At 41.6% G+C, this 24,821-nt stretch overlaps 1 protein-coding gene across 1 annotated transcript in view; it reads right to left on the bottom strand.

Annotated features, from left to right (window-relative positions):
* Positions 1-6,241: 6,241 nt before the first annotated feature.
* LOC112237618 overlaps positions 6,242-24,821 on the bottom strand; it is a 29,678-nt gene continuing 11,098 nt past the window's right edge. Inside the window, exons 4-8 of the mRNA XM_042305570.1 lie at positions 20,477-20,549; positions 20,172-20,309; positions 11,685-11,758; positions 7,699-8,031; positions 6,242-6,957 (exon numbers count right to left, since the gene is read on the bottom strand). Of these exons, the coding sequence (XP_042161504.1) occupies positions 6,866-6,957; positions 7,699-8,031; positions 11,685-11,758; positions 20,172-20,309; positions 20,477-20,549 (710 nt within the window). The 3' untranslated portion in view covers positions 6,242-6,865. The remainder of the gene's footprint in view (positions 6,958-7,698; positions 8,032-11,684; positions 11,759-20,171; positions 20,310-20,476; positions 20,550-24,821) is intronic.

Genomic DNA, 24,821 nt, shown 5'->3' with positions numbered 1-24,821 from the left:
CGTTTTATCTGTGGATTAATCGTTGGAGTAGAGGACCTTGTGTATTTCAGGTAAAAACAACAACCCATTGTTTATAAACACAGGACAAATTAGCTAGCAACAGCAAGTTGCTATATTTCCATAAATGTTTAATGATTTTTGACCTGTCCCCAAATTAATATATTTGGTTCAGACTTTATTTTGATATTCCATTGTGTGTAGCCTGATTGTATCTAGAGTGCGGGTACAAAATCAACATGCCCGCGTCCGGTTTTGGCAGGATGTTAGACCCTGTGGCTGTCTGGTTTAAATGAACTAAAACAAAAGTGGGAAAATTTAGGGGACATCCCAGCATGGACCAGAAAATTCCAGTATGATGTAATTGCAATTCTGGGTGTTTCTTGGAAAAGGGTTAGGTTTCTGTACAGCACTTTGAGATATCAACTGATGTAAGAAGGGCTTTATAAATGAATTTGATTTGAAATAAATTTGAGTTTAGCTAAATGCTACAGTTGTCAACAGCAATAAATGGCCAAATCAAATTGTATTAGTCACATGTGCCGAATACAACAGGTGTAGACCTTACAGTGAAATGCTTACTTACAAGCCCGTAACCAAAATGCAGTTAAAAAAATACAGTTAAGAATAAGATATAAAAGTATCAAGTAATTAAAGAGCAGCAGTAAAATAACAATAGCGAGACCATATACATGGGGGTACTGATACAGAGTCAATGTGCAGGGGCACCGGATAGTTGAGGTAGTATGTAAATGTAGGTAGAGTCATTAAAGTGACTATGCATAGATGACAACAGGGAGTAGCAGTGGTGTAAATTTGGTGGTGGTGGTGGTGGGGTGGGGGGGGATTGCAAATAGTCTGGGTAGCCATTTGACTAGATGGAATAATGCACTTTTACATTTTTATATTTATTTAACCTTGCAGACTGTGCATGCAGAGGATGGCAATTCCATTGAATTGGGGCTAGTTTAACCAAAATATGCCACAGTTGCCTTGTGTATCCTACAAAAAAGGTTCACTGTTATAAGCTAACATTTTTTGCTGAATTTAAGCAAAATTCCCCAAATTCCCGGGCTTAACTTCCCATGGAAAATTCCCGAAAAGTTTCTGACCCTTTGCAAACCTAACTCAGACCTCGAGATAATATGTATTTATATAACGGGTGGGTCTAATCCTGAATGCTGATTGGTTAAAACCGCATTCCAGTCGGTGTCTATTCCACAAGTTTCCACCAACTAAATCTATGACGTTAAAATGCCTATTTACTGTGTTCCATCTGACTGAGCAATCCACTGTCTCATCAGCCCAGCCAGGCAATTTGATATCCACTATAAAAAGCATCTCAAATCAATTACAGACATTATCTCACATTTCTTGTAGACTAACATTTAGTTTACTAACATTTAGTTTACAACAGCAGAGATTTGTATAAACCTTGCTGTCTGTCTCTACGACATTTGCAACATTTCAATATTTCAATATTCAAATTCGATCTCCAGCTGTCCCATAGTAATGAATGTGTCGAGAGTCGGGACGAGACAGACCGGCAGACAGCGTTTCTCAACCAGTCGAAATCATGAATCAGCTGGCATAATTTTTATGGATATACAGTAAGGGAAAAAAGTATTTGATCCCCTGCTGATTTTGTACGTTTGCCCACTGACAAAGAAATGGTCAGTCTATAATTGTAATGATAGGTTTATTTGAACAGTAAGAGACAGAATAACAACAAAAAAATCAGGAAAAATGCATGTCAAAAATGTTATAAATTGATTTGCATTTTAATGAGGGAAATAAGTATTTGACCCCCTCTCAATCAGAAAGATTTCTGTCTCCCAGGAAATCTCCTCTTTTATACAGGTAACGAGCTGAGATTAGGAGCACACTCTTAAAGGGAGTGCTCCTAATCTCAGTTTGTTACCTGTATAAAAGACACCTGTCCACAGAAACAATCAATCAATCAGATTCCAAACTCTCCACCATGGCCAAGACCAAAAAAGCTCTCCAAGGATGTCAGGGACAAGATTGTAGACCTACACAAGGCTGGAATGGGCTACAAGACCATCGCCAAGCAGCTTAGTGAGTAGGTGACAACAGTTGGTGCAATTATTAGAAAATGGAAGAAATTCAAGATGATGGTCAATCACCCTCGGTCTGGGGCTCCATGCAAGATCTCACCTCGTGGGGCATCAAGGATCATGAGGAAGGTGAGGGATCAGCCCAGAACTACACGGCAGGACCTGGTCAATTACCTGAAGAGAGCTGGGACCACAGCCTCAAAGAAAACCATTAGTAACACACTACGCCGTCATGGATTAAAATCCTGCAGTGCACACAAGGTCCCCCTGCTCAAGCCAGCGCATGTCCAGGCCCGTCTGAAGTTTGCCAATGACCATCTGGATGATCCAGAGGAGCAATGGGAGAAGGTCATGTGGTCTGATGAGCCAAAAATAGAGCTTTTTGGTCTAAACTCCACTCGCAGTGTTTGGAGGAAGAAGAAGGATGAGGTCAACCCCAAGAACACCATCCCAACCGTGAAGCATGGAGGTGGAAACATCATTCTTTGGGGATGCTTTTCTGCAAAGGGGACAGGGCGACTGCACCATATTGAGGGGAGGATGGATGGGGCCATGTATCGCGAGATCTTGGCCAACAACCTCCTTCCCTCAGTAAGAGCATTGAAGATGGGTCGTGGCTGGGTCTTCCAGCATGACAACGACCCGAAACACACAGCCAGGGCAACTAAGGAGTGGCTCCGTAAGAAGCATCTCAAGGTCCTGGAGTGGCCTAGCCAGTCTCCAGACCTGAACCCAATAGAAAATCTTTGGAGGGAGCTGAAAGTCCATATTGCCCAGCGACAGCCCCGAAACCTGAAGGATCTGGAGAAGGTCTGTATGGAGGAGTGTGCCAAAATCCCTGCTGCAGTGTGTGCAAACTACAGGAAACGCAAGAACTACAGGAAACGTATGATCTCTGTAATTGCAAACAAAGGTTTCTGTACCAAATATTAAGTTCTGCTTTTCTGATGTATCAAATACTTATGTCATGCAATAAAATGCAAATTATTTACTTAAAAATCATACAATGTGATTTTCTGGATTTTTGTTTTAGATTCCGTCTCTCACAGTTGAAGTGTACCTATGATAAAAATTACACACCTCTACATGCTTTGTAAGTAGGAAAACCTGCATAATTTGCAGTGTATCAAATACTTGTTCTCCCCACTGTATATATGGATGAGTGATGGCTGTGCGGCATAGGCAAGATGCAGTAGATGGTATAGAGTACAGTATATACACGTGAGATGAGTAATGTAGGGTATGTTAACATTATATAAAGTGTCATTGTTTAAAGTGACTAGGGATACATTTATTACATCCAATTTTTAATAAAGTGGCTAGAGATTTCTTGTCATGTTAGCTTTCCTAACCTACAAAGTAAACAAATAATCTGTGTCGAAACCATAAATCTCATAAAACTGGAAGTGACCATAGCTGGTATCAATGGACTGATCAATGACTGGCACCAACGGGCGTTTCCTAATATCAAGGAATCATCAAGAATTGTGATCTACAATTACAGCATATTGGAATGTTCTGGTCCAGTGTGGGATTTCCCAGAAGTTTTCCCACAATGTGTTGCTTATTAAACCAATACAGATGCAGGAGTGCAGGAGTGTTAGGACACTGATGATTTGTTCCCACAGATAGGAAATGACCTCAGGGCCATAGCATCTGTTCTGTTGCTGCCTCCACATTGTCCTTTCTCTGTCACTATGACTCCATACACTGGGCCTGACTGTAAAGATGAGGGGATTAAAATAAAGGATTTGTACTGTAAAGGTTTAAATAGGATACGTGGTGTGTGTGTGTGTGTGTGTGTGTGTGTGTGTGTGTGAAACATAAAATGGTATTCATTCATTAAGCAAACTCAGTGAAGCCCAGTTTTATGTGAGATATCGCATTTTGTAACACACAGTTTGAAAAAGCATGTGATCAAACGAAGCTTCTGATAAAGTGAAACACGTATCGGCAAACTGCTTCGAAGATGGATACTTAGCATTTTTGACGCACGCCTCAGAGCATGGTATGAAACGTAACATTACTATTGGCCTGACACTGATGATTTACAGGCCACGGCAGGCCTGTATTTAGGGTTGCAAAATTCCCAAATAAAAAAACGAAAACTGTTTGTAGAGTTTCCAGGAAACTTCCAAAAGGGATTTCTGGAAAACTTGGAAAATGTATCAAGATTTTGCAACCCTACCTCAAATGATTTTATTATATTTTTCACATGCGCCGAATACAAGAGGTTTAGACCTTACTGTGAAATGCTTACTTACATACCTGCAAGTCACATTATGCAGGCCTGCAAAGTGATGTGTTATTCCTATTGGAATCCAGACAGAAATAGGATATACAACAGTTGGAAATTCTATTCACCTGCAACCTGCATTCATAATGACAGCCACGGTTCAGAACAGTGTGAGGAGATTACCTCATCCATTTCAACTAGAATAACCATTTTAGTAAGGGTGCAAAAAAACTAAATGATTAGTTTAGACTTGTTTTATTAATCTTTGTGCAGCATAAGATTAATTAATAAATCACTTGATGTTCTGGCAAAAACACAGATTTTAAAAACAATTCACAAACATCAACATGCAGTAGAGCATAATGTTGTTGATTTGACTTCTCATTTAGTTTGGAGTCCGTTTAAGTAATAATGACTTTTCATTGAACTTACTAAGTATTTGAGTTAAACATGCAGATGGTCTTACAGTGTTAAAACAACACTCTCCCCCAAAATACTGTGTTATGGAATAAAACTAAAAAGTGTAGCAGCATCATCTCTAATAGTTTTAAAGTATGAATAACCCATGGTGTTAGGGAACCAATGCTCTAGGAGTGTTAGTTTGTCAACACTTTGAACAGTGTTTATTTAATAGTACTCTTTTGATGGGTCACATATACACATTAAGTGTTACATTTAACACTGTAGATGTAAAAATGTTGATCTGAATAATAATATCTAGGGTTAAAGTTATGGTTAGGTTTTATGACTTTGCTGTTGTGCCAGCTAGTGACCACTCTGCAGAGCTACTGTATGTACTGTGATATCTGAAATATACATTATTGGTGTAGATAATAATTAAATACAAGACAACAAGCTCTATATGATAGAAGTAACTTTATAACGACTGGTTATTTCCAGTTCATAACAACATTTCCATGCAGAATATTACATCAATTATACAAACCAAGCTTAGTGGTAAATCACTGTTTGTGAGTTTTACAGAATAATACAACACATCAAATGACACAGTGCCTTCAGAAAGTATTCACACCCCTTGACTTTGTTCACATTTTGTTGTGTTAAAGCCTGAATTGAAAATAGATTCAACTGAGATGTTTGGGTCACTGGTCCACACACAATAGCCCATAATGTCAAAGTGGAATTAAGTTTTTCAAAAGTTTTACAAATAATGAAAAAAATAAACATCTTAAATGTCTTAAGTAAAAAAGTGTTCAACCCCTTTGTTATGACAAGTCTAAATAAGTTCATGAGTAAACATTTGCTTAACAAATCACATAATACATTGCATGGACTCACTCTGTGTGCAATAATAGTGTTTTAACATGATTTTTAATGACTACCTCATCTCTGTACCCCACACATACAATTATCTGTAAGGTCTCTCGGACGAGCAGGGAATTTCAAACACAGATCCAAGGACAAAGACCAGGGAGGTTTTCCAAATGCCTTGTATAGGGAACCTATTGGTAGATGGGTAAAACAAAAAGCAGACATTGAATATTCCTTTGAGCTTGGTGGAGTTACTAACTTGACTTTGGGTGGTGTATCAATACATCCTGTCACTACAAAGATACAGGTGTCCTTCCTAACTCAGTTGTCAGACAGGAAGGAAGCCGCTCATGGATTTCACAATGAGGCCAATGGTGACTTTAAAACAGTTACAGAGTTTAATGGCTGTGATAGGAGAACACTGAGGATGGATCAAACACATTGTAGTTACTCCACAATACTAACCTTGACTAGTTTGATGGGGCGGCAGGTTGCCTAGTGGTTAGAGTGTTGTGCCATTAACCAATAGGTTCCTGGATTGAATCCCTGAGCTGACAAGGTAAAAGCCTGTTGTTCTGCACCTGAACAAGGCAATTAACCCACTGTTCCCCGGTAGACTGTCATTGTAAATAAGAATTTGTTCATAACTGACCTGTCTAGTTAAATAAAGGTAAATAAATAATAATAATTGACAGAGTGAAAATGAAGCCTGTACAGAATAAAAATATTCCAAAACATGCATCATGTTTGAAACAAGGCACTATAGTAGTACTGCAAAAAACATGGCAAAGTAATTCAGTTTTTGTCCTGAATACAAAGTGTTATTTTTGTGTTATAGGCAAATCCAATACACTAGACGCTGGGAGATGAATTCACCTTTCAACTGGACAATAAACCATGGCCAAATCTACACTAGAGTTGCCAAGAAGACAGTCAATCTATGGCAAGATCTGAAAATGGTTCTCTAGCTATGATCAACAGCCAATTTGGTAGAGCTTGAAGAATTTAGAAAAGAATAATGGGAACATTTTGAACAATCCAAATGTGGAAAGCTCTTTGAGACGTACCCAGACAGACTCACAGCGGTAATCAATGCAGAAGGAGCTTCTACAAAGTATTTATTGACTTAGGAGTTTGACTACTTATGTAAATGAGATATTTCTGTCCCCACAAGGATTGTAGAACCAACACACACAGCTAATCCAGACTGAAAGTTATGCAGGCTTCTGGTTTAGGGCCTCTCTGGTAGCTTTGTCATTGTTTCTCAAGGAACTATTAAGTCTTAAGATGAGAAACAGTAGAAAACCCAGAACAGTGATGATGCTGACGATAGGTGACCTGACGATCCCAGAAACGCTTGTTTTTCATTGCTCACTGAGAAAATAAAGAGAGTTTAGCACTCAGAATACTCACAAATGTTGCAGTATCAAGCCCCATTTGGAATATATACACTGAGTGTACAACACACTCGGAACACCTTCCGAATATTGAGTTGCACCCCCCTTTGCCCTGAAAACTGCCTCAATTCATCGGGGCATGGATCCTACAAGGTGTCGAAAGCATTCCACAGGGATAATGGCCCATCTTGACTACAATGTTTCCCACAGTTGTGTCAAGTTGGCTGGATGTCCTTTGCATGGTGGACCATTCTTGATACACACAGGAAACTTTTGAGCGTGAAAAACCCAGCAGCGTTGCAGTTCTTGACACACTCAAATTGGTGCTCCTGGCGCCTACTACCATACCTCATTGAAATGCACTTAAATCTTGTCTTGCCCATTCACCCTCTGAATGGTACACATACACAAGCCATGTCTCATTTATCTCAATGCTAAATCAATTAAATCCTTCTTTAACCTGTCTCCTCCCCTTCATCATCACTGATTGAAGTGGATTTAACAAGTGACATCAACAAGGGTCATAGCCTTCACCTGGATTCACCTGGTCAGTCTATGTCATGGAAAGAGCAGGTGTTCCTAATGTTTTGTACACTCAGTGTATATGAATACTGTATTATCACATTTAATTTGAATTACTGGACCTTTTCCTGGTCATATCACATGAACCCATTTAACCTGTGTAACACTGGTCACTGGATATTAACATTGTACTCACATTTAACGGAAACATTCAATGTGCCATGTCCGTTGCCACAGTTTGTGTTAATGGTAAAAGTGTAGTTTCCCTCATCAGCTTTGGTAACATTTTTGATCTCACAAAAGTAGGTGTTGGTTGTTATCGTAGTGTTACAATCTTTTGTACAATCACAATTTCGTATTGGAGTTTTTGATTTATCCTTCCAGAAATACTGTTCAGTTTTACATCCCGTCTCACTGTTACCTACATCACCCTTCTTATTCTGATATGCATGACTGTAATCCACTCTACATGTCAGGTTGTGGTTCTGTCCTGCTACAACCGATTGATTTTCACACGTTACATTAACCCCTGGAAAACAAACAAGGACATGAATTAATCAACAAGCAACATAGTATCGGATGTCAATGAATTAAAGGATAAAAATTGATAATATTGGGTATCAAACTATATCAAGGAATGAACATGCAACATAATATCATAGCATTGTTCCAGTACATTTTACATTATGATAAACGTGTTCATATACTGTACATACAATGACAAACGTGTTCATATACTGTACATACAATGACAAACGTGTACATTCACATTCATATATACATTATCATTCAATGGTGTCCTGAAATGATTAACACCCTTCATAAAGATCAGCAATAATGTCTGTACACTCTTAGAAGTAGAGCTGCCTGGAAGAACCTTTTGGTTTGACACACCAGCGGAACCTTTGCAGGTCCTTGAGTAACCCCCCTGAAAAGGACTGGAAACTTTTGGTAATGTGAGGGGTTAAAATATGTACCTTTTTATTAACATATTGTAGAGGTGACAGACTGTCAGATTAGAGGCATGGCTTATTGGAGGCGTGGCTTTTAGCTAGTTCTTTATGGCCACCCGTTAGCGTAAATTTTCATTCTGGTTCATCATTTTCATAATATTGAGTGTTTATGGCTATTAGAGCAGTGGTACTGGGTTACCTTCAGACAAGTGTTGTAAGTCTTGTGGGCACACTAGAATAAACAATTATCATGTACAGTGCCTTCAGAAACGTTTATTACCCCTTGACTTATTTCACATTTAGTTGTTTTACTAATTTTATTAAATATATGTTTTACACATAATACCTCATAATGACAAAGTGAATGCATTTGATTAGACATTTCAGTAAATGTATTGAACATTATATACAGACATATTGAATTTACATTAGTATGAGTCAATAATAGAAGCCTCGTTGGCAGTGATTACAGCTGTGAGTCTTTCTGGGTACGTCTCTAAGAGCATTGCACACCTGGATTGTGCAACATTTGCCCATTATTCTTTTCAAAACCTTCAAGCTCTGCCAAGTTGATTGTTGCTAGACAACCATTTTCAGGTCTTGCTATAGATGTTCAGGTAGATTTAAGTCAAAACTGTAACTCGGCCACTCAAATCAAATGTTATTGGTCACATACACATGGTTAGCAGATGTTAATGCGAGTGTAGTGAAATGCTTGTGCTTCTATTTCCGACCATGCAGTAATATCTAACAAGTAATGTAACAATTTCACAACAGGAACATTCACTCAGGAACATTCACGGTCCAGTGTAGATTTGGCATTGTGCTATTGCCGTGTAGTGGCTCAGCATTCTTACTGGAAAGAAATAGTGCAGGCTGCTCTGAGAGTCAAATCAAATTCTGCTCACTGCAGCCGTGCGAGTTGGCAATACCGCGGGTGTGCAGATAACCAACAGAGGTGCCACAGGCCAGGGAAGAACAAAGATGCAGGGGGGGGTTGACGACAGTGTCCTAAACCGCAAATGTTATCAGCCGTGTCTCAGATGTGGAGCACGTGGTCTAACAGGGACAGAATCAAGAGTTATGCAGTTACTTCCCTTGCTGTTTACAGAAGGGTCAGCAGCAATACAGGACTCATTCCTTATGGTGGCTGGGATAGAACCGATTTCGGGGTTTGGATAGTCTGTGTGAAATGCCAGGGGAAGGGATTCTAAAAGGTAACAAGTTAAAGCTGTTAAGAACAAGCAAACTCGCAAACTCAGAAAGAAAAAAATGGGGTTTTCAATTTCGTGGGACACTTTATTCCATCTCATTCTGAAGAGCCTTACAGAATTGACAAAGTCTACCACAGTGCCATCCGTTTTGTCACCAAAGCCCCATATACTACCTACATCTGCAACCTGTATGCTCTCGTTGGCTGGTCCTCGCTACATATTCATCGCCAAACACACTGGCTCCAGGTCATCTATAAGTCTTTGCTAGGCAAAGCTCCACTTTATCTCAGCTCACTGGTCACCATAGCAACACCCACCCGTAGCACGTGCTCCAGCAGGTATATTTCACTGGTCATCCCCAAAGCCAACACCTCTTTGGCCGCCTTTCCTTCTAGTTCTCTGCTGCCAATGACTGGAACAAATTGCAAAAATCATTGAAGTTGGAGACTTATTTCTCCCTCACTAACTTTAAGCATCAGCTCTCAGAGCAGCTTACCGATCGCTACAGCTGTACACAGCCCATCTGTAAATAGCCAATCCAACTAACTACCTACCTCATCCCATATTGTTTTCATTTTTTTCTGCTCTTTTGCACACCAGTATTTTCTACTTGCACATCCTCATCTGCACATCTATCACTCCAATGTTAATTTCTAAATTGTAATTACTTTGCAACTTTTGCCGATTTATTGCCTAACCCTAACCCTAACCCTAACCCCAACCCCTAACCCTAACCCCTAACCCTAACCGGCCTACCTGGTTAAATAAAGGTGATATAAAAAAATATATATATAAAAAAAGTTTGCCTTTCCAAATCATGTCCAATCAATAGAATTTACCACAGGTGGACTACAATCAAGTTGTCGAAACATCTCAAGGATGAACAATGGAAACAGGATGCACCTGAGCTTAATTTCAAGTCTCATAGCAAAGGGTCTGGGTACTTATGTAAATAAGGTATTTCTGATATTATTTTTAATACATTTGCAAAAATGTACATAAAAACGTGTTTTTGCTTTGTCATTATGGGGTATTGTGTATTTATTATTAATTTTTATTTATTTACTTCGTTTTAGAATAAGGTTGGAAAGTAACAAAATGTGGAATGGGGTCTGAATACTTTCTGACTGCACTGTAGCTTAGTAGAACCCCCCTCTTGTTTAATGCACAAAAATGTAAGAGGGTAATTCTACCCAATGCAAACGCTGAGTGTTGGAGTGTGCCCCTGGCTAACAGTAAAACAATATATAATACAAAATCTTGTCATCTAGATTGCTTAAATAAGGAATGTGAAATTATTTTAACTTTTACTTTTGATACTGAAGTATATTTAAAACCAAATACTTTTAATCAAGTAGTATTTCACTGGGTGAAATTCACTTTACTTCAGTCGTTTTCTATTAAAAGGCATCTTTTCTTGTATGGAAATTGGGTACTTTTTCCACCACTGGAATTTATACACCTCTGTCAGCATCAATGAAGCTACAAAACTGTCTGTGTTCAATCTGAACATGACAAAACAATTACATTTAATCACATGTCTTTTTTTCTCTCAACATGGCAGGGTTCATAAATATTGACACCAATGAAGATTCTTATATATAAAGTATCGAAAAGGTTTTGTATTTGGTCCCATATTCCTAGCATGCAATTTGACTCTTCAAACTTGTTGGATGCATTTGTTGTTAGTTTTGGTTGTGTTTCAGTTATTTTCTGCTCAATAGAAATGAATGGTAAATAATGTATTGTGTCATTTTGGAGTCACTTTTATTATAAATAAGAACAGCATATGTTTCTAAACACTTCTACAATAATGTGTTTGCTACCACAATGATGAATACTCCTGATTTAATTGTGAATAATGATGAGAGGGTCAAAGATCCTACCCCCAAGACATGCTAACCCCTCACCAATACAATAACAGGGGAGGTTAGTATGTCTCGGGGTTATGATCTTTGAACCTATAACTTTCTCACTCATAACAACCATAATAATGTATAAAGTGTGCAGTTTACCTTGTTTTTCTGACTGGACATTAGAAGTGAACAAACCGAGACTCAGAAACAGCAGAAGCATTTTGCCATGTGTCCTAAAGCACAAAGAACAAATACCACAAAACATGAATAGCTTATACATTAACCTACATTAACCTACATCAGATTGGACATAGACTGTATGCTTCAAGCAGTAGTTCTATGTCTTGAAGGACTGGAATTAACCACAGCCCTGATCTGTAGTCATGGCAACTGTGGAGCTGTAGTGATAATTAAGAACAGGTCAGGAGAAATTCTGGGTGAATCTGAATAGTTTTCAAGTCCCACTCAAGCAGTTTTTAAAATTACTTTTCCTGATGAAAGACCATATCCAAAGTATAAATACAGTAGTGTCTACACACTTACGCTTTAAAATAGACATTGAGAAAAATAGAGCTGTTTAGACTTATCTACAAAAGTCAATGAGTTAAAAAATACTTTGGCGTTGTAAAATGGGTATGAGAGGTTCTGAATTGCAACCTGGGGCTCCCCCCGCACCAAAACTTCTCCCCCCTGCATGCAATCTGCAAAGCCTGAACTTCTCCACATTTATGCATTTTCCTCTCTCCACAGCCTTAGTAGGCCTACCAAAGAAACACCCAGAGTTCAGCTGAATTCACCATCTAACACAGACTGTCATTAGCGCTGAGGAAAACAAAATAACCTTTTGAGATTGAGACCCTGAGAGTCATCATGAGATGTCTGTCGAGGTGACATGACCAACAAATACTCACTCACTCACTCACTCACTCACTCACTCACTCACTCACTCACTCACTCACTCACTCACTCACTCACTCACTCACTCACTCACTCACTCACTCACTCACTCACTCACTCACTCACTCATGTGTGTTTTAAGGGCAAGCAGGCAGGCTGGAAGGCACACGCACACAATAATCTAAGTAGGTAAGGATACTGTACTTACAAGCTTACAGCCTCTGATTGTTCTGCCGTCAAATAAAGTTGTATAGTGCAGTGTCCCAAAAAATAACTGGGGGAGAAGAGATTGGGTGGAGACAGTGTGTTACGAATCCCTTTTGGCCCGACAGTCTAGGGGGGATGGTAATGAGACCCGTAACATATCTCTTGAGATTGGGTGGAGACAGTGGATACCCAGTTTCACAACCTCTACCCTACATGATGCCAACTGTTGAGAAGGCATGCATCTCTCTCTCTCTCTCTCTCTCTCTCTCTCTCTCTCTCTCTCTCTCTCTCTCTCTCTCTCTCTGACAGATCCTAAACAGTCCTAATATGGGCACTGAGGGAGGACAAAGCTACAGTGATTTCACTTTCACAAAGGGTTTTTTCCCTGGACTTTTTTTTAGGCTGCGCTAGATTTTACAGACAGGAAAGAACACCAGACGAAAGTGGAGTTTCCAGACTACACTACCAAAATTTTATTGGCCTTGTAAATTATTGAAATCTAACCAATATTCACCAGACAGTTTATTAGGTACACCCATCTAGTACCGGATCGGACACCCCTTTGTCTCCAGAACAGCCTGAAGTCTTTGGGGAATGGATTCTTCAAGTCAAAAACGTTCCTCATGGATGTTGGTTCATGAAGGTAGGTGGACTGTGAGCTACTGGTAGGTGGACTGTGAGCTACTGGTAGGTGGACTGTGAGCTACTGGTAGGTGGACTGTGAGCTACTGGTAGGTGGACTGTGAGCTACTGGTAGGTGGACTGTGAGCTACTGGTAGGTGGACTGTGAGCTACTGGTAGGTGGACTGTGAGCTACTGGTAGGTGGACTGTGAGCTACTGGTAGGTGGACTGTGAGCTACTGGTAGGTGGACTGTGAGCTACTGGTAGGTGGACTGTGAGCTACTGGTAGGTGGACTGTGAGCTACTGGTAGGTGGACTGTGAGCTACTGGTAGGTGGACTGTGAGCTACTGGTAGGTGGACTGTGAGCTACTGGTAGGTGGACTGCGAGCTACTGGTAGGTGGACTGCGAGCTACTGGTAGGTGGACTGCGAGCTACTGGTAGGTGGACTGCGAGCTACTGGTAGGTGGACTGTGAGCTACTGGTAGGTGGGGACTGACTGTGAGCTACTGGTAGGTGGACTGTGAGCTACTGGTAGGTGGACTGTGAGCTACTGGTAGGTGGGGTGGGCTGTGAGCTACTGGTAGGTGGACTGTGAGCTACTGGTAGGTGGACTGTGAGCTACTGGTAGGTGGACTGTGAGCTACTGGTGGACTGTGAGCTACTGGGTGGACTGTGAGAGACTACTGGTAGGTGGACTGTGAGCTACTGGTAGGTGTGCTGTGAGCTACTGGTAGGTGTGCTGTGAGCTACTGGTAGGTGGACTGTGAGCAGAGGTGGACTGTGAGATACTGGTAGGTGGACCGAGCTACTGGTAGTAGACCTGTTGCACTAGACACTATGGTGCAGGAAAATCCCAGGAGGGCGGCCATTTCTGAAATACTGAATCCGGTGTGCCTGGAAACAGCGATCGTACCACGCTCAAAGTCGTTTAGGTCACTCGTTTTGCCCATCCTAATGTTCAATCAAACAGTAACTGAAATCCTCGATGCCTGTCTGCCTGCTTTATATAGCAAGCCAAGGCCACGTGACTCACTGTCTGTAGAAGTGATCAATTTTTGTGAACAGGGTGGTGTACCTAATAAACTGTCCGGTGAGTGGATCTCATATGGACATCATATAGCTAAGATAATTCCAGTGCTCATGACATGGATGAACACGTGCATTGCAAATGGCAGCCACACTACCAGCATTATTAGTGAGAAGAGCTACTAGCACTTTCAATCGCTTGATTGATCATTCAGCATGTTGGAATCACAGGAGACAAAACAACGTGTCCATTTGTCAGTTGAAACAAGTACAACTGGTTTTATTTCAACTGTTTGGATCACTTCTAAGACTGCTTTTAGTCCTACTTACAGGTTTCACATTCACTACATGTTAACAGGACACAGTTTGTTTGATAGTTTTCCTGCTTCATCCCCTTGGATCAGATACAATTGTTTTCCCAATGTCACAAATGTGTCTGTCACATCATGAATTCCCTCTGGAACAAAGCACAAATATTTGCTGTTTCCCCTCCATGGTGAAAGCAGTGGAGAGAGGAAGGGGGAGAGAGGGAGGGAGGCGGGGGGAGGGAGGCGGGGGGGAGGGAGGAGGGAGGAGAGAGGGAGGGAGAGAGAGAGGAAGGGAGGTGGGGGGAGAGGAAGGGAGGAGGGGGAGAGGAGGGAGGCAGGGAGGTCAGAGAGAGGGAGGCAAGGGGGAGAGAGGAAGTGCAGCCTGCTTCCTTTACTCTCTTTTCTACCCCTCTCCGCTCTCATCCTTCCCTCTCCTGAGTTCAAATACTATTTAGGGCATTTCAATTACTTTCAAAGACATTATATTTATATACTCCCATGCATTTGGACCAGGGCCCGTATCCACAAAGCATCTCAGAAAAGGTCCTAGGAATCCTGTTAACCTGTTTTAAGACAACAAAAACTCTCCAAACTCTGAGCCAGGAATAAAATCGACTTATAAAAGTATATCTCAGCTGGTAATCACGACAGTTTGAGGTACCCCAAAGGAAAGATAGTGATGACGTGCATTGACATTGCTGCAAATGATGGAGAATAACCACGACCACGATCACGATGAGGCATCGCCCACTGTGAACTCTATAGCAGGCTCCAGACAACTACAGTGAATGTGACTGTACATCAAATGTTGTAATGGTAAAAAGGTAGATATCATTTCTTTCTGACACGATCACTTTGCCTACTCTTATTGCCTAACATGTTGGCATGCATAACCTTTTTGATAATACAAATTTTGAAAGTTGTTAAAAGCAGAATTTTATAATATTACCATTGTCAACACACTCGTCGTCACTCCCGTTTAACGACTCTAAATCGCTTTGGCACAGTAGGCATCAAGTCACTTGCCGATAATGTTGCATATAACGCTGCAACTTTTTGAAAGAGCTGTCATTTTCATCTAACACTATTGAAGTTAACACTATAGATGCCTTCAATTCCCAATTTATTGTCACGCCTTGGTCATAGTATTTTGTGTTTTCGTTATATGTTTGGTCAGGCCAGGGTGTGACATGGGTTTATATGTTGTGGTTCGTATTGGGGTTTTTGTATTATTGGGATTACGGCTGAGTAGGGGTGTTGCATAGGTTTGGCTGCCTGAGGCGTTTCTCAATCAGAGTCAGGTGATTCTCGTTGTCTCTGATTGGGAACCGTATTTAGGTAGCCTGGGTTTCGCTTTGTATTTCGTGGGTGATTGTTCCTGTCTCTGTGTAGTGTTCACCAGAACACTGTATTAGGTTTCACGTTCCGTTTGTTGTTTTGTATTCATTAGTTATTTCATGTATCGTCATATTTTCATTAAAGACATGAGTAACCACCACGCTGCATTTCGGTCCTCTCTTTCGACAAACGAAGAACGCCATTACAGAATCACCCACCACACACGGACCGAGTGGCGTGGTAACAGGCAGCAGGAGCAGCGAAGGGAGGACGTTATGGATAGCAGAGGCTTGGAGTATACGACGTGGGAAGAAATAGACAGGTGGGCGGCCGACCCAGAGAGAGTGCCTGAGCCCGCCTGGGATTCGCTGGAACAGTACGAAGAGGGTTATAGACGAATGGAGTCGAAAAGAAAGACACGGCGGCGCGGAGCGAAAACCGAAAAGCAGCCCCAAAAATGTATTGGGGGGGGGCTCAGAGGGAGAGTGGCTGAGTCAGGAGATAGACCTGAGCCAACTCTCCTTGTTTATCGTGAGGAGCCAAGGAGGAGACCAGAACCAGAGCCGGTGTTAGAGGTGAGCGAAGCAGAGACTGTGAAGGAGTTAATGGGGAAAGTGGAGTGGAGAGTAATGAGGGAGTTGCTAGCTTGGTGTTATAGATACCATATTCGTCCGACGGATCGTGTCGGGGATTTGATGGCACCTGAGTTAGCGCTCCATACTCGTCCTGAGGTGCGTGTTAGTCAGCTGGTGAAGTTGGTGCCAGCCTCACGCACCAGGTCTCCTGTGCACATCCTTAGCCTTGCACGTCCTGTGCCAACACTACTCTCAAGATCTCCAGTACGCCTTTACGGTCTAGCCAATCCAGAGCCACCTCCACACACCAGTCCTCCGGTAGCAGCTCCCCGCACCAGGCTTCCTGTGCGTGTCCTCGCTCTAGTATCACCAGTGCCAGCACCACGCATCAGGCCTACAGTGCGCCTCGCCTCTCCTGTGCTGTCGGAGTCTCCCGCCTCTCCAGCGCTGTCGGAGCCTTTCTCCTCTCCTGCGCTACCGGAGTCTCCTGTCTGTTCAGCGCTATCAGAGCCTTCCTTCCCTCCTGCGCTGTCGGAGTCTCCCGCCTCTCCAGCGCTGTCTGAGCCTTTCTCCTCTCCTGCGCTACCGGAGTCTCCTGTCTGTTCAGCGCTATCAGAGCCTTCTTTCCCTCCTGCGCTGTCGGAGTCTCCCGCCTGTTCAGCGCTATCAGAGCCTTCCTCCTCTACAGCGCTGCCGGAGCCTCCTGCCTGTTCGGAGCAGCCTGTGCTGTCAGTCTGCAAGGAGCTGCCAGTCTGCAAGGAGCTGCTAGTCTGCAAGGAGCTGCCAGCCTGCATGGAGCAATCAGAGCTGTCAGCCTGCATGGAGCAGTCAGAGCTGCCAGTTTGCAGGGAGCTGTCAGTATGCATGAGGCAGCCAGATCTGTCAGTCTGCAAAGAGCTGCCAGTCTGCAAGGAGCTGTCAGTCTGCAAGGAGCTGTCAGCCTGCATGGAGCAGTCAGAGCTGTCAGTCTGCAAGGAGCTGTCAGCCTGCATGGAGCAGTCAGAGCTGTCAGTCTGCAAGGAGCTGCCAGTCTGCAGGGAGCTGTCAGTCTGCAAGGAGCTGTCAGTCTGCAAGGAGCTGCCAGTCTGCAGGGTGCTGTCAGTCTGCATGAAGCAGCCAGAGCTGCCAGTCTGCAAAGAGCTGCCAGTCTGCAAGGAGCTGTCAGCCTGCATGGAGCAGTCAGAGCTGTCAGTCTGCATAGAGCAGCTAGATCCACCAGTCAGCCATGATCTTCTAGATCTGCCAGTCAACCAGATTCTTCCAGATCAGCCTGTCAACCAGAATCTTCCAGATCTGCTAGTCAACCAGAATCTTCCAGATCTGCTAGTCAACCAGAATCTTCCAGATCTGCTAGTCAACCAGAATCTTCCAGATCCGCCAGCCAGCCAGGATCTACCGGAGCCTACTACCTACCTGAGCTTCATCTCAGTACTGGGCTTCCTCTCAGTACTGGGCTTCCTCTCAGTACTGGGCTTCCCCTCAGTTCCGGGCTGCCCCTCAGTCCCGAGCTGCCCCTCAGTCCCGAGCTGCCCCTCAGTCCCGAGCTGCCCCTCAGTTCCGAGCTGCCCCTCAGTCCCAAGCTGCCCCTCAGTCCCAAGCTGTCCCTCAGTCCCGAGATGCACCTCAGTCACGAGCTGCTCCTCAGTTCTGTGGGGTTCTGGGTGAGGACTATTAGGCCATGGTCGGCGGCGAGGGTGGATTATCCCAGGACGCGAAGGGGAGGAACTATGACATTTATGGAGTGGGGTCCACGTCCCGAGCCGGAGCCGCCACCATGGACAGACGCCCACCCGGACCCTCCCTATGGTTTTGAGGTGCGTCCGGGAGTCCGCACCTTGGGGGGGGGGGGTTCTGTCACGCCTTGGTCATAGTATTTTGTGTTTTCGTTATATGTTTGGTCAGGCCAGGGTGTGACATGGGTTTATATGTTGTGGTTCGTGGGGTTTTTGTATTATTGGGATTACGGCTGAGTAGGGGTGTTGCATAGGTTTGGCTGCCTGAGGCGTTTCTCAATCAGAGTCAGGTGATTCTCGTTGTCTCTGATTGGGAACCGTATTTAGGTAGCCTGGGTTTCGCTTTGTATTTCGTGGGTGATTGTTCCTGTCTCTGTGTAGTGTTCACCAGAACACTGTATTAGGTTTCACGTTCCGTTTGTTGTTTTGTATTCATTAGTTATTTCATGTATCGTCATATTTTCATTAAAGACATGAGTAACCACCACGCTGCATTTCGGTCCTCTCTTTCGACAAACGAAGAACGCCATTACAGAATCACCCACCACACACGGACCGAGTGGCGTGGTAACAGGCAGCAGGAGCAACGAAGGGAGGACGTTATGGATAGCAGAGGCTTGGAGTATACGACGTGGGAAGAAATAGACAGGTGGGCGGCCGACCCAGAGAGAGTGCCTGAGCCCGCCTGGGATTCGCTGGAACAGTACGAAGAGGGTTATAGACGAATGGAGTCGAAAAGAAAGACACGGCGGCGCGGAGCGAAAACCGAAAAGCAGCCCCAAAAATGTATTGGGGGGCTCAGAGGGAGAGTGGCTGAGTCAGGAGATAGACCTGAGCCAACTCTCCTTGTTTATCGTGAGGAGCCAAGGAGGAGACCAGAACCAGAGCCGGTGTTAGAGGTGAGCGAAGCAGAGACTGTGACATTATATTTATATACTCACTTTGCCTACTCTTATTGCCTAACATGTTGGCATGCATAAACTTTTTTGATAATACACATTTTGAACGTTGTTAAAAGCAGAATTTTATAATATTACCATTGTCAACACACTCGTCGTCACTAACGTTTAACGACTTTAAATCCCGTTGGCACAGTAGGCATCAAGTCACTTGCCGATAATGTTGCATATAACGCTGCAACTTTTTGAAAGAGCTGTCATTTTCATCAACACTATTGAAGTTAACACTATAGATGCCTTCAATTCCCAATTTATAGGTTTTTCACAATTTAGAGATATTTTAAACAACGTGATGTTGCGTTCCAAAGGGATCACTTGAAATAACATGAAGTAGGTCATTAAATAATCAAAAGAAAAACAGGTTTATTTATTAGCCTGGTGGTTCTAAGTATTTAGGCATGTCATGTGAAAGAGGTATGTTACAGGTCTAGATTATTTATGGTTGATGAAATATCATTTTAACAACTCAAAAGCAATTGCATGTGATGCAGGAATCACTGACTCACTGCAATGTTCTGTTACCAAGACATCTGCTGGTAACTCTTAACTGGTTAGGGCAGCTCACGAGGTCTCCTAAATATCTGTTGACTTGGTGTGACTCTTATGACTAAAGAGGCTTCATGCACAGCTGGTTTTTATTTGACCCAGAAGAGTAAAATGTCTCTATTCTCAGCGCTTGGGGCCAATGTTCCATTCTGAGACGCTTTGTGGATGCGGGCCCAGATCTGTTTTGCTGGTTTAAATAATGTATGTGGAAAAACTTTCAAATGGTAGGCCATTTATAGGAAAGTCTTTGAAAATACTTTGAATAGATGTCATTGATTCAAGCCACATTATCTAAAAAATTAAATAAAAAAAATACACAGAAAATAAGTATTTAAATAAACAATAATAATCCAGGCGTATTTGAACCCAGGTCAGCGCTCTTCCCTCTCCAACGGTCTCAGTTCAAGGTCTTCCATCTCTCTCCCCTCCTCACCTGAGAGTCTTGTATGTGATCTGGTCGACATTCAGACCAAACAGTTCCTTCGCAGCGTATTTGAAGACGTGTTCCAGGAAGCCCTCGGATCCTTTGCCCTCATGTCTCACCAAGGCTTGGCCCCCTGCCTCACTCAGCCTAACATGAAGATAAAGAGAAGAACGTTACACACTCGGAGTAGCTGAACCTAACAGACAGAAATACACTCACAGACACACATCACCACCTCACTGAGCAATGAGCCTGACATTGAGCACTGACAAACACTTCCTGGTTAAGAACCCAGTGAACATTGAAACACTTACACGTGGTCTAGAGGGACAGAGTCCAGGTCTGCTACGGACACCTTCATCTGTTCCATCATGAGGAACACCTCCCCTGGAACACACACACATTCAGTCTCACATTAAAACAACAGACAACTTATATGGAATGCAGTGTTTGATTTTTATCAGACATAAATGGGACCCATCACATCCCAAAAGTTGACTCGAGTTTCCCGAACAGCCCCTGGAAGCACCTGGATGATCATCAAGACTCATGGAAGAATGTTCTGTGAACAAATGAGTCAAAAGTATAATGTTTTGAACGACATGGGTCCCGTTATGCCTGGCGAACACCAAACTCTGCATTCCACAGTAAGAACCTCATACCAACGGTGAAGCATGGTGGTGGTAGTGTGATGGTTTGGGGATGCTCTGCTGCCTCAGGACCTGGACAACTTGCCTTAATAGAAGGAACCATGAATTCTGCTCTGTATCAGAGTTCTACAGGAGAATGTCAGGCCATCCGTCAGGGAGCTGAAGCTGAAGTACAGCTGGGTCATGCAGCAAGACAATGATCCAAAACACACAATTAAGTCTACATGAAAATGGCTAAAAAGCAACAAATGTGAAGGTTTGGAATGGCCTAGTCAAAATCCAGGCCTAATCCCAATTGAGATGACAGGACTTGAAACGAGCAGCTCAGGCTTGAAAACCCACAAAATGTTGCTGAGTTACTGCAGTTCTGCATGGAAGAATGAGCCAAAATTCCCCCACAGCGAGCTGAAAGACTGATCAACAGCTACAGGAAGCGTTTGGTTGGATTCATTGCAGCTAAAGGTGGTACCACCAGGTATTGAGTGTAAGGGGGCAATGACTTTCTCACACAGGGGCTTTGGGTGTTGCATAACTTTGTGTATGAAGAAAGTATGCAATTGTTGTGTTATTTTTTCACTCAGGTTCCCTTTATCTAATATTAGGTTTTGGTTGAAGATCTGATAAAATTCAGTATCAAAAATATGCAAAAACAGAGAAAATCAGAAAGGGGGCAAATACTTTACAGCTAGAGAGGCTAGAGAGAGGATAAATATAGAGGTAGAGAGGATAAATATAGAGGTAGAGAGGATAAATATAGAGGTAGAGAGGATAAATATAGAGGTAGAGAGGATAAATATAGAGGTAGAGAGGATAAATATAGAGGTAGAGAGGATAAATATAGAGGTAGAGAGGATAAATATAGAGGTAGAGAGGATAAATATAGAGGTAGAGAGGATAAATATAGAGGTAGAGAGGATAAATATAGAGGTAGAGAGGATAAATATACAGGTAGAGAGGATAAATATAGAGGTAGAGAGGATAAATAGAGGGATAAATATAGAGATAAATATAGAGGTAGAGAGGGATAAATATAGAGGTAGAGAGGATAAATATAGAGGTAGAGAGGATAAATATAGAGGTAGAGAGGATAAATATAGAGGTAGAGAGGATAAATATAGAGGTAGAGAGGATAAATATAGAGGTAGAGAGGATAAATATAGAGGTAGAGAGGATAAATATAGAGGTAGAGAGGATAATATAGAGGTGGATATAATAGAGGTAGAGAGAGGATAAATATAGAGGGTAGAGAGGATAATATAGAGGTAGAGAGGATAAATATAGAGGTAGAGAGGATAAATATAGAGGTAGAGAGAGGATAAATATAGAGGTAGAGAGGATAAAATATAGAGGTAGAGAGGATAAATATAGAGGTAGAGAGGATAAATATAGAGGTAGAGAGGATAATATAGGAGGTAGAGAGGATAAATATAGAGGTAGAGAGGATAAATATAGAGGTAGAGAGGATAAATATAGAGGTAGAGAGGATAAATATAGAGGTAGAGAGGATAAATATAGAGGTAGAGAGGATAAATATAGATAGAGGATAAATATAGAGGTAGAGAGGATAAATAGGATAGAGAATAAATATAGAGGTAGAGAGGATAAATATAGAGGTAGAGAGGATAAATATAGAGGTAGAGAGGATAAATATAGAGGTAGAGAGGATAAATATAGAGGTAGAGAGGATAAATATAGAGGTAGAGAGGATAAAATAGAGGTAGAGGTAGAGAGGATATAGAGGTAGAGAGGTAGAGAGGATAAATATAGAGGTAGAGAGGATAAATATAGAGGTAGAGAGGATAGATATAGAGGTAGAGAGGATAAATATAGAGGTAGAGAGGATAAATATAGAGGTAGAGAGGATAAATATAGAGGTAGAGAGGATAAGTATAGAGGTAGAGAGGATATAGGTAGAGAGGTAGAGAGGATAAATATAGAGGTAGAGAGGATAAATATAGAGGTAGAGAGGATAGATATAGAGGTAGAGAGGATAGATATAGAGGTAGAGAGGATAAATATAGAGGTAGAGAGGATAAATATAGAGGTAGAGAGGATAAATATAGAGAGGTAGAGAGGATAAATATAGAGGTAGAGAGGATAAATATAGAGGTAGAGAGGATAAATATAGAGGTAGAGAGGATAAATATAGAGGTAGAGAGGATAAATATAGAGGTAGAGAGGATAAATATAGAGGTAGAGAGGATAAATATAGAGGTAGAGAGGATAAATATAGAGGTAGAGAGGATAAATATAGAGGTAGAGAGGATAAATATAGAGGTAGAGAGGATAAATATAGAGGTAGAGAGGATAAATATAGAGGTAGAGAGGATAAATATAGAGGTAGAGAGGATAAATATAGAGGTAGAGAGGATAAATATAGAGGTAGAGAGGATAAATATAGAGGTAGAGAGGATAAATATAGAGGATAAATATAGAGGTAGAGAGGATAAATATAGAGGTAGAGAGGATAAATATAGAGGTAGAGAGGATAAATATAGAGGTAGAGAGGATAGATATAGAGGTAGAGAGGATAGATATAGAGGTAGAGAGGATAAATATAGGATAAATATAGAGGTAGAGAGGATAAAATAGGTAGAGGATAAATATAGAGAGGATAAAGTATAGAGAGGTAGAGGTAGAGAGGATATATATAGAGGTAGAGAGGATAAATATAGAGGTAGAGAGGATAAATATAGAGGTAGAGAGGATAGATATAGAGGTAGAGAGGATAGATATAGAGGTAGAGAGGATAAATATAGAGGTAGAGAGGATAAATATAGAGGTAGAGAGGATAAATATAGAGGTAGAGAGGATAAATAAGATAGAGAGGATAAATAGGTAGAGAGGATAAATATAGAGGTAGAGAGGATAAATATAGAGGTAGAGAGGATAAATATAGAGGTAGAGAGGATAAATATAGAGGTAGAGAGGATAAATATAGAGGTAGAGGATAAATATAGAGGTAGAGAGGATAAATATAGAGGTAGAGAGGATAAATATAGAGGTAGAGAGGATAAATATAGAGGTAGAGAGGATAAATATAGAGGTAGAGAGGATATAGAGGTAGAGAGGATAAATATAGAGGTAGAGAGGATAAATATAGAGGTAGAGAGGATAAATATAGAGGTAGAGAGGATAGAGGTAGAGAGGATAAATATAGAGGTAGAGAGGATAGATATAGAGGTAGAGAGGATAAATATAGAGGTAGAGAGGGATAGGATAAATATAGAGGTAGAGAGGATAAATATAGAGGTAGAGAGGATAAATATAGAGGTAGAGAGGATAAATATAGAGGTAGAGAGGATAAATATAGAGGTAGAGAGGATAAATATAGAGGTAGAGAGGATAAATATAGAGGTAGAGAGGATAAATATAGAGGTAGAGAGGATAAATATAGAGGTAGAGAGGATAAATATAGAGGTAGAGAGGATAGAGAGGATAAATATAGAGGTAGAGAGGATAAATATAGAGGTAGAGAGGATAAATATAGAGGTAGAGAGGATAAATATAGAGGTAGAGAGGATAAAATAGAGGTAGAGAGGATAGCTATAGAGGTAGAGAGGATAAATATAGAGGTAGAGAGGATAAATATAGAGGTAGGATAAATATAGAGGTAGAGAGGATAAATATAGAGGTAGAGAGGATAAATATAGAGGTAGAGAGGATAAATATAGAGGTAGAGAGGGTAGAGAGGATAAATATAGAGGTAGAGAGGATAGATAGAGGTAGAGAGGATAAATATAGAGGTAGAGAGGATAGATATAGAGGTAGAGAGGATAGATATAGAGGTAGAGAGGATAAATATAGAGGTAGAGAGGATAAATATAGAGGTAGAGAGGATAAGTATAGAGGTAGAGAGGATATATATAGAGGTAGAGAGGATAAATATAGAGGTAGAGAGGATAAATATAGAGGTAGAGAGGATAGATATAGAGGTAGAGAGGATAGATATAGAGGTAGAGAGGATAGATATAGAGGTAGAGAGGATAAATATAGAGGTAGAGGATAA

The sequence above is a fragment of the Oncorhynchus tshawytscha genome, linkage group LG24 (genome assembly GCF_018296145.1).
Source record: "Oncorhynchus tshawytscha isolate Ot180627B linkage group LG24, Otsh_v2.0, whole genome shotgun sequence".
NCBI classification, from domain to species: Eukaryota; Metazoa; Chordata; class Actinopteri; order Salmoniformes; family Salmonidae; genus Oncorhynchus; species Oncorhynchus tshawytscha.
Note: the sequence above shows the minus strand (reverse complement) of the source record. Positions and strands in the feature narration are given on the sequence as shown.